Source organism: Gekko japonicus, unplaced genomic scaffold, assembly GCF_001447785.1.
Source record: "Gekko japonicus isolate JY-2015 unplaced genomic scaffold, Gekko_japonicus_V1.1 scaffold1529, whole genome shotgun sequence".
Lineage (NCBI taxonomy): Eukaryota > Metazoa > Chordata > Lepidosauria > Squamata > Gekkonidae > Gekko > Gekko japonicus.
Genome location: NW_015173717.1, coordinates 103677 through 113286, shown reverse-complemented (window position 1 = coordinate 113286; position 9610 = coordinate 103677). Strand labels below are relative to the sequence as shown.

At 46.3% G+C, this 9610-nt stretch overlaps 1 protein-coding gene across 2 annotated transcripts in view; it reads left to right on the top strand.

Annotated features, from left to right (window-relative positions):
• The first annotated feature begins 1118 nt into the window (after positions 1 to 1118).
• Positions 1119 to 9610, top strand: part of VSIG4 (V-set and immunoglobulin domain containing 4) — a 30936-nt gene continuing 22444 nt past the window's right edge. For both annotated transcript variants that reach the window (XM_015423341.1, XM_015423340.1), the window contains exon 1: positions 1119 to 1242. In XM_015423341.1, the coding sequence (XP_015278827.1) occupies positions 1185 to 1242 (58 nt within the window). In that variant the 5' untranslated portion in view covers positions 1119 to 1184. The remainder of the gene's footprint in view (positions 1243 to 9610) is intronic.

Sequence of the window (9610 nt, the reverse complement as noted above, 5' to 3'; positions counted from 1 at the left end):
GAAGGGTTTTCAAGGCACAAGGTGTTCAGAGGTGGCTTGCTATTGCCTGCCTCCCTAAACCTTCATTATGCTGTATGCTGATTTGATGCTCAACCTCTACCTATATGTATGGACTGGTAACTTCCATTTCAACGTATCTGAAGAAGTGTGCGTGCTCACAAAAGTTTATACCCAGAATTAAACTTTGCTGGTCTTAAAGGTGCCCGACTGGACTCTGTTTAGTTTAAGATATGCAGTTCTTGGGAGGAGCCGACATTTACACCCTGAGATTCCTGAGGCTGAGGGGAGGAGGCTAATACTCACTTTAAGAATAAAAGCATGGCTGATAAACTGTCCTCTGCACCCAGGAGTTGGCGACTGAAATGTTATAATTTAATAAGCCCAGTCAGTGCTGTGTGTTATACCTGTAAATAGTTTTAAGCCTGTTTACTGAACAACCTTATTTTCCCTGTCCCTGACAGTGAGTAAAAGTCACTAGGTTTCCACCTCCTGTTTCCCTGACATCCCATCTGAAAAAAGGGCCTTGAGAAGGCCACTTGAGTTCATTCTGTCAGGAGATGAGTTTAGTGCTTGTGTTGGGTTAGCAAAGCGTGTTTGAACCGCTTTTGAGGGAAGCTACTTTTCTCCATTTTCTACCCCTTCATTGGGCTTCTGAATCACTGTGGTGTGCTGTTTAAAATGCCCATAGCACTTCCAACAATGCCACTTTCCCCCCACCCTTTTTTGCCACATGATTTTTCTCAGACTTTAAAAAAACATTTTAACGTGAATGCTATAGCGCTAAATCGCTATAGCATATAGCGGCACCATTGAGATGGATTGACTCCATTGAGCCAATGCATCTCAATGAGGCAGCTATAGCACTGGAGTCCCAAAGACTCCTCCGCTCAGACACAACATTGGGGGAGGGGGGAGGAATGCAAGAAGCAGGAGGGGAGAGATATGTGCTGAGAAAACATTCCGTGCTATCAAAAGTTTTACAATAAAGAAAGACTATAGAGTCTTTCAGTGATGCCCTGGCCCCTGAAACCAGTGCATTTTGTCCTGTGGTTTTATTTGTAAAAGAAGGAAGGGGCAGAGGCAGTGTGAGATCCCAGAGAATATAGTGAGAGAAGAAAAGGAAGTTGGGCTTACTTCACTCCTGGTCTCTGAGGAGGGCCCGGGTGAAGCTCTCTGTCTGGAGAATGGAGCCATCCCTTCGGCTGTGGCTACTCGTGCTTGCATCCACGGGCTGCGGGACAGGTGAGTGCCATGCATGCCCTCTCCACAAATTGGCACAGAATGATGCCGAGGGTTGCCAGGTCCCCCCGGCCACTGGCAGGGGATGGAGGGTTGCCAGATCCAGGCTGGGAAATTCCTGGAGATTTGGGTGTGGAGCCTGGGGAGGGCGGGGACCTCAGTGGGGTCCAATGCCATACTGTCCCCCTCCAGAGCAGCCATTATCTCCAGGGGAACTGGCCTCTGTAGTCTGGAAATCAGTTGTAATTCCAGGGGATCCCCAGGCCCCACCTGGAGGTTGGCAACCCTATGTGACCTCAGCAGTATTTAACACCAAGAAGACAAAATGTGTTATTCGCTGCTGTAAATGTAATAAAGGGAATGTTGCGGATGGGTTCTCCTTTGGTGGAGGGGTTCTCTGAAGAAAAGAACTATGGGTGTGAGATGCTCAGAATTCTGGTGAGTGTAACTGGATGCAGCCTCTGAACCTTGAACCCCGTACAAAGAAGCCGTTTACTTGTGATGAGTCAGTGGAGCAAATGCGGACATGGACACGGGGGGGGGGTAGGGATGCACACTGCAGCACGGATCGGTTGCACCTCCTCTTGGACGCACATCTGAACAGGTACCAAGTTTATGCTTGCAGTTTGCATGCGGGGTGTGCGGGTGTGACTTGTGTGCACGAGCCTGCTGGTGTGGGCAGATCTCTTCACTGGTTGTGGGTTAGCTGAGAGCCCAGGCAAAAGGACAGACGTGTGCAGTGACCCTCCTGGCGGCTGCAGAAACGGTCCCAAACAAGGCAGTGGAAGTCTCCATGATCGTCCAAGTGGCTGCCGAGGTTCTGGGCCGGAAGCAGAATACAGCAATGACTGGGCCAGCAGTGAGGAGCAACCCAGCGCTCTTCTCGGGAGGCGGGTCATCTGGTAAAGCCTCTCTGCCCTGGCACTGACTGAGTGGTCTGGTTGCCCCAACACAGAGACCCATCAGAATTATTTGGAGGAGATGAACTGTGGATCATGCAGAGATGCAGGGTCAGCCTCCTGCATAGGTCCGTACTTGGGTCTCAGAGGGGTGCTTAATTGTAAAGTGTCTGGGTTGTTCTTGGCACTTGAACACTTCGCTCTAGCCGCTCCTGTCCCAAGACCCTGGGAATCCGTTCACTGGGGTCGAAACTGATTTAATGCCAAGCTGATTCTCAGTGCAATTTGAACATACAATGCAAGTTCTTCTTTTTTTGGGGGGGGGGCAAATAATTTGGCACCTATAGTGATAGGAAATTGGGATTCTGCTTAGTTTTCAGAAAGAAGCCACTGTCTCCAAAGCTGGCGCAGCTCTAGCAAAAGGACCTTGTTCTGCTGCTTCAGACCAACACGCTCCCCACCAGAACAGAGCCCCTTTAACAAAAGTTCTTGGACTTTGGCTCAGTGGAAAAAACTTCCTGTCTTCATTCACATTCGGAAGGGGATGAGAAGTACAAAATTACAGACCCGTGCCTGTTTTATCTACAATATTGCAAAATGTTTAAATATAGGCTTGTGGCACACCACGGCCGCCTTCAGACTGGCAGTTTGGCCCAACAGCCAAACGTTTCAGGAGCGTTTCACTAGTGGATTAAAGGGGCGAGTTCACACAGGCACAGCTGTCTGGCGTCCCCCAGCCCTACTCAAGCCGTCTTGTACCGCTTCCCTCCCGAGTTTTAAAAGTACCTGGTGGAAGTGGTAGCAAACTGTGTGGAGAGCAGGTTGATTCCGGTTCCCTGACGTGTGAACACAAGAGCTGTAAGGCGGGAACAACCCGCAGTCGTTGATAATAGGTGCTGGCTGTTTCCACGGCAGGCGCATGCGCATAGGCGCATGCAGCGGAGCACAGAAACAGTCGCTAACAGCCCGCCAGGGGCAGGCCAACAGTATAAACCCTCCCTTGCGCTTCCTCCATGGTATCCTCCTACTTCATTTGCTGCAGTGTGAACGGGAATGCCGTGACCAAGTCGTTCTGGGTCTGTTCCAGGTCTTCTTTGACGTGACTCCCTAGTGCTGCAAACTGCCAGTCTGAACACAGCCCATGTGTCACATATCTTCCTAACAGAATACCTTGTGTGTCTGTTTTTATGAGTTAAAATTGAGACCTCCCTTTAGGCAGTGCTGCAGGCAAGACACAGCAGAGAAAAGGCAAATTCAATCTTGGGTTGTATTAAAAGGGCCACAGCATCAAAATCGCAGGAGGTCATAGCCCCTCTGTATACTGCCTTGGTCAGGCCGCACCTGGAGTCCTGTGTGTGCGGTTCTGGAGTTCTCACTTCAAAAGGGATGTGGCGGGCAAAATCGAGAGGGTGCAGAAGAGAGTGATGAGGATGATCAGGGGTCTGGAGACTGAGCCCTATGAGGAAAGGCTAAGGGCCTTGGGAATGTTTCATTTGGAGTAGAGGAGACTGAGGGGGGACATCTTTGCTCTCTTTAAATATTTGAAAGGCTGTCATTTGGAGGAGGGAAAGGAGCTGTTCCAGTTGGCAGCAGAGGAGAGGACCCGAAGTAACGGGTTTAAATTATTTATTTATTTATTTATTTATTTATTTATTTATTTGGGATTTATATCCCGCCCTACCCATACGGCCCAGGGCGGCAAACAAGCGGCAACGCCGGAGATAAAACATAAATTACATTAAAACCTTAATAAATACAGACTAAAATGGTGCTCTACAATTCATTTTAAAAGTTCAAGGTGGTCGATATCACTCACTGGCGGCCGATGGTATAAGAAGCAGGGACGCCAGAGTAATGTTCCTCTTGTGGGCAACGATAAGAGCTCCGTCTTGCAGGCCCTGCGGAACTGTACCAGGTCCCACAGGGGCCGGATCTCCGGCGGGAGCTCAGTGCACCAGGTAGGAGCCGCCACCGAAAAAGCCCTGGCCTTGGTTAGGGCAAGCTTGATATCCCGGGGGCCTGGAACCTCTAGGAGGTCCAGACTCCCCAATCGCAGAAAGGTATCGGCTGGATATTAGGAAAAACTTTTTCATGGTCAGAGTGGTTCAAAGGTGGAATCAGCTGCCTAGGGAGGTGGTTAGCTCCCCTTCACTGGCAACCTTCTAGAAGAGGCTGGGTGAATATTTGTCAGAGATGCTTTAGGCTGGTCCTGCATTGGGCAGGGGGTTGGACTAGATGGTCTGTATGGCCCCTTCCAACTCCAGGATTCTGTGATTCTATGAAAGAAGCAATGATGTGTGAGAGTACCCTTCCCCCCTCCCCCCACAAAAAACATGTCCTCACTAATTGCTGTGCAGGGCAAATGCTCGAGGTGGTGTGTACAGAACACACACCTGCCCACTCGTATGATCACTTCATCCATCTGGCAGACTTGGAAAGAAATGTGGTAGTCTTTCAGGCACCAAAAGAAGCCCGCCCTATTAGTTTTTGTTTGCTGAATTTGGAGCTTCCATTGATGTATTTAAGAAAATGCTACTTTATGGGGAAAGTGGAACCATGGGGGGGGGGGGCGGTGTTGTGCCTGTTGCAGAGAGGTTAGAAGGATCTGATTTTCAGAATGTAGCAACAACATCACGTTGAGCAAGGGTGTTGCAGAGAGGTTAGAAGGATCTGATTTTCAGAATGTAGCAACATCACGTTGAGCAAGGGCAATGAACTTTTACCCCTAGTGCGTAAAAGCTGACCAAGTTGCATGATTTTCTGGCATGGTAGCTTCTTCACAAAAGTCTATAGGGGTGTGTGTGTGTTAGGGACTCATGGACTCATGGAATAAAGCTATAACCAGAGTTCAGATGCTTGTGCAGAGGGAAGGCCCTGTTGGAATATACAAGGTCTATAGTGCACCTACTTGAAGAAAATCAGAAACACGGGTTAAGGGGAAAGCTGAAGCTAGCATCACTAGATTAAGGACTTCTTGTCTCCTGATTGGCTCTTTGGAGCCTTCCTGCTCCAACTGAGCCTTCCCCTTCGTTACAGTCTCTCATAGCAGTTAGTCAATTAGTTAAGTCTCTCTCCCTTTCCACTGTTCTATTAGAGTTTATTTCTTCTTTAATAAACTGAGTTATTTTCTTTAAACAGTTGGTGTTCTGCATATTTGGACTCTGTCAACAGGGTTCTGGGCCCAACATGAGCACCACTGTGAAAAAGAGGAAAGTTTACATAGATTGATAGGCAAAAAGAAGAAATGGCAAAATGGCTGCTTCCTGCACAACTCAGCACAACTACCTAATAGATAGATTGACTGACAACAATTTTCTCATCTGGAGGGAGAGAATGAAAACCTACTTGCTTGAAATGGGACTTTAGTACATCATTAATGAATCCTGGCTGGGTAATGACACCCGAGCAAAGCAGAAGTCCTGGAGCATGCACAACGAGAAGGCAAGAGGTGCATTAATAAAAGGTTTATCCGATAGAGATGTTTTGCAAGTCATTTAAATGCAATCTGCAAAGGCAGTCTGGAATGAATTGGAGAGACTTTATGTTAACTCCTCTCTAAAGAGGCAGCTCTATATCCAAAATAAGTTATTTAGCAGAAGGATGCCTCAATCTGTGAGAGCATTTAGATCAAATGATTTCTCTGGGTCAAGAGCTAAGAAGTCTGGCTAAGATATTGCAGAACAGGATTTGGTTGTTTAGATTTGAATTAGTCTATCCAAGACTTATGAAAATGTTTTATGCCACATAAAGTCAAAAGGAAATCTCTCTCTCTGTCAAATGTGATAAATGAACTGGAGGAAACATTCAAACATAAACTGTTTGAGGAGCCCAAAAGAAAGGCTAAGCAGAATGCTGGCCAAGTAGCTCTACAGGTAAATAATAAAAACAAAGTAACTTGCTATTCATGTGGAAAACAGGGGCATGTTAAAAGGGGCTGCAATCAGTGTGAGCTAGTTCACAGTTTTTTAACCCCCAGCTCACAGATTTTTGTCTTAGCTGGAAGGATGGCTCCAGAGCAAACTAATTTATGCAGTAGCCAAATGGATTGATCACAACTTCAATGCTAGTAGTTCACAAAGTAGAATTTTTGCCCACAGCTTAGAGAAAGCGTTGACTGCAATGATTTTTTTTAAAAAATAGGACCCCTCCAAGACAAATAAAAGGAGAACATTTGAAAAGACACCCCTGAAGAAGTGTTTCATATTAACTAAAGATGCCACCAGAAGTCATATATGGTTCTTAGTGCATGCTCAATGCACATGAGTGCACACAGAGACTTAAAAAAAAAAATTTAAATGAAGAAAAAAGAGAGACACTACGTGTAGCTGATGGGAGATCTTAGAAGAGGTAGGATCGGGAACTATAAAATGCAGACTCACAGACAGACAGGTCACAGAAATCCTTATTGAGAACAGTTTGTATGTGCCACAACTAGCAAATAACTTGCTTTCAGTAAGAGTTCTTGCAAAGAGAGGAATGGTGACCTTATTTGGGGAAAGATGTCTTATCAAATGAGATGGTGAACTGATTGCAACAGGGAGAGTGCATGAAGATTGATGCGCTCTGGACACATGCACACAAAGTGCAAATTTGACCAAACGTTGCAATCATAAGAAACATCTCAAGTTATGGCACCAAAGATTTGGGCATAGAGATAATTAAGCAATTGCCCAACTTGAGAACCAGAATTTGACCAAAGGTATACAAATAAATAAATGTACAATTGAAAGGAATTGCATGCATTGCATCCAAGCAAAGAGGACAAGACCAAGTTTCATCAACAATCATGAACCAAACCAAACAAGGCGCCCCCTGGAGCTCATTCATAGTGATGTTTGTGGTCCAGTGAAAACAGAGACCTTTTTTTAACTTTCATTGGCAATTTCTCTAAATGCACTGTTACCTACTTGATCAGGGAGAAGAGTGAAGTATTTGAAAAACTCAAGGCGTATGTTGCAATGGTTAGCAACAGGTTACAGAGGAAACTGCTGGCAATTCGAACTGACAATGGAGGAGAACATGTGGGACATGACATAAAAAGGTATTTAACTGAACAAGGTATTGAACATCAACTCACTGTCCCATACACACCAGAACAAAATGGCATAGCTGAGGGGGGAAACCGCTCCCTGACAGAAATGTGCAGATGCAGGTTACTAGAAGCGGATCTATCAGAGAAATACTGGGGAGAAGCCATCAACACAGCCACTTATCTACAAAACAGGCTGCCCACAAAAGGTGCTGAGAGCATGCTGTATGAACTGTGGTATGGACAGAAACCCAGCTTGGAACATCTAAGGGTATTTGGGTCAAAAGCCTTTGCCTACACCCCCAAAGAAAAGCGGTCCAAGTTGAATTTGAGGATTGAGCAAGGTATTTTTATTGGATAAGAACATAAGAACATAAGAGAAGCCAATGTTGGATCAGGTCAATGACCCATCCAGTCCAACACTCTGTCACACAGTGGCCAAACATACCAGGAGCCATCAGGAGGTCCACCAGTGGGGCCAGGACACTAAAAGCCCTCCTACTGTTGCCCCCCCCAGCACCAAGAATAAAGAGCATCACTTGCCCCTGACCAAGAGTTCCTATCTATACCTTGTGGCTAATAGCCACTGATGGACCTCTGCTCCATATGTTTATCTAATCCCTCCTTGAAGCCATCCATGCTTGTAGCTGCCGCCACCTCCTGTGACAGTGAATTCCATGTGTTAATCACTCTTTGGGTGAAGAAGGACTCCCTTTTATCTGTTCTAACCCGACTGCTCAGCAATTTCATTGAGTGCCCATGAATTCTTGTATTGTGAGATGTAAGGGATATAGAATCCTTGATCCCAAAACACAAACTATACGAATTTACAATATAATCTACATAGACAAGAAGGAAAAATCTAAAACTACAGAAAAAAATGGACACTATAGAATCCAAACCGATGGAAGACAATAAAATGCATCAGCCAGAAGCAATGCAATCAACCACCTTTGAACCTACAGGTGACACATCAGAAGATCCCCAACCAGAAGAGGATGAGGAACCAGATGACAGATGATTGGCGAGATTCAACAAGAGAGTACTACCAAGAAAACTCTCCTACCTGACCAAAAGAGAAACTGCAACGGAACCTTCCACATGGGAAGAAATAAAGAGAATGCCCGCTGATCAGGCGGAAAGATGGAGAAATGCAGCAGAGGAAGGAATTAAATCTCAAGTCAAGAATCAGAAATGGGCATTCACAGAAGCACCTCCAGGAAGGAGGGTATAATACAAATGGATTTTCTAAATTTACAGTTGTTAAACTAGAACACTGTGTTGCAAAGCTGAGATTTTATGAAGAAAAATGAATCTTGTGGACTTGCAGAATAGACCTTGAGAAGCAGTGTTGGAATATACAAGGTCTATAGTGCACCTACTTGAAGAAGATCAGAAGCACAGCCTTATAAGGGGACAGCTGAAGGACTGCTAGTTAGCATTGCTAGAATAATAGGAAATTCCCACAGTTTCAAATTATGTCCTCCCTGTCTCCTGGTTGGCTCTTTGGAGACTTCCTGCTCCAACTGACTCTTCCCCCTTTGTTTCTGTCTCTCCCAGCAGTTAGTTAAGCCTCTCTCCCGCTCTTCTGTTCTATCAGAGTTTATTTCTTTTTTAATAAACTTTTCTTGAAACAGTTGGTGCTCCGTTCCGCTGCTTGTTTGAACTCTGCCAACAGGCCCCACCCAGGCAGTATATACAGGAGTCATTTGGGGCCGGAGCGAGCCGGAGCAGTGCTCCGGCAGCCCAGGAACAAGCACAAATGGCGGTGGCGGCAAGCCCCGCCCCCAGCTCCCAGCAGGCTTGTGGAGGAAGCGAAGAGAGCAGGGGTCTAAAGTTTAAACTCCTTCTCTCTAGAGTTGCACCACAGCAGCGGATGATCTCCTATTGTATCCTATGGCCCCATAGAACACAATGGAAAGATCATGCTGCTGCTGCGGCGCGACTCCAGAGAGAAGAGGTTTAAACTTTAAACCCCTGCTCTCTTCGCTTCCCCCCCACCTTGGTAGGCTGCCTGGGGAAGGGGAGGGGAGGCTTTTAAAGATGCCCCCCCTTTTGCTTCCCCTTCTGACACACTCCCGGTGATGTCAGGGGGCGTGGCGTATTCTAATGACTTATACTAATAGATATGCTAATGAGCCTCTGCACCTCTTTTTCTACGAAATGGCCCCTGAGTATATAGAAGATGCTTAGGACTGGCCGATGCCCTCACCTTTTGCCAGCGTTACGGGAGTGTTTGTTCCCAAACGTTGCACGAGGGTTCCTAGTGACTGCAAGAATCCAAGAAATGAGACCACTGCATCTTACTCTCTCCAAAGGGAAGGAATTGTGAAACATCCCCCACAATGTGTACATGATTTCCTTGACAGCTGCAGAGCTGAGGTGTGGTTTATCAAATGGGCAGAACTAACGGCATGAAACTGCCCTCATAAAGAGACCATTA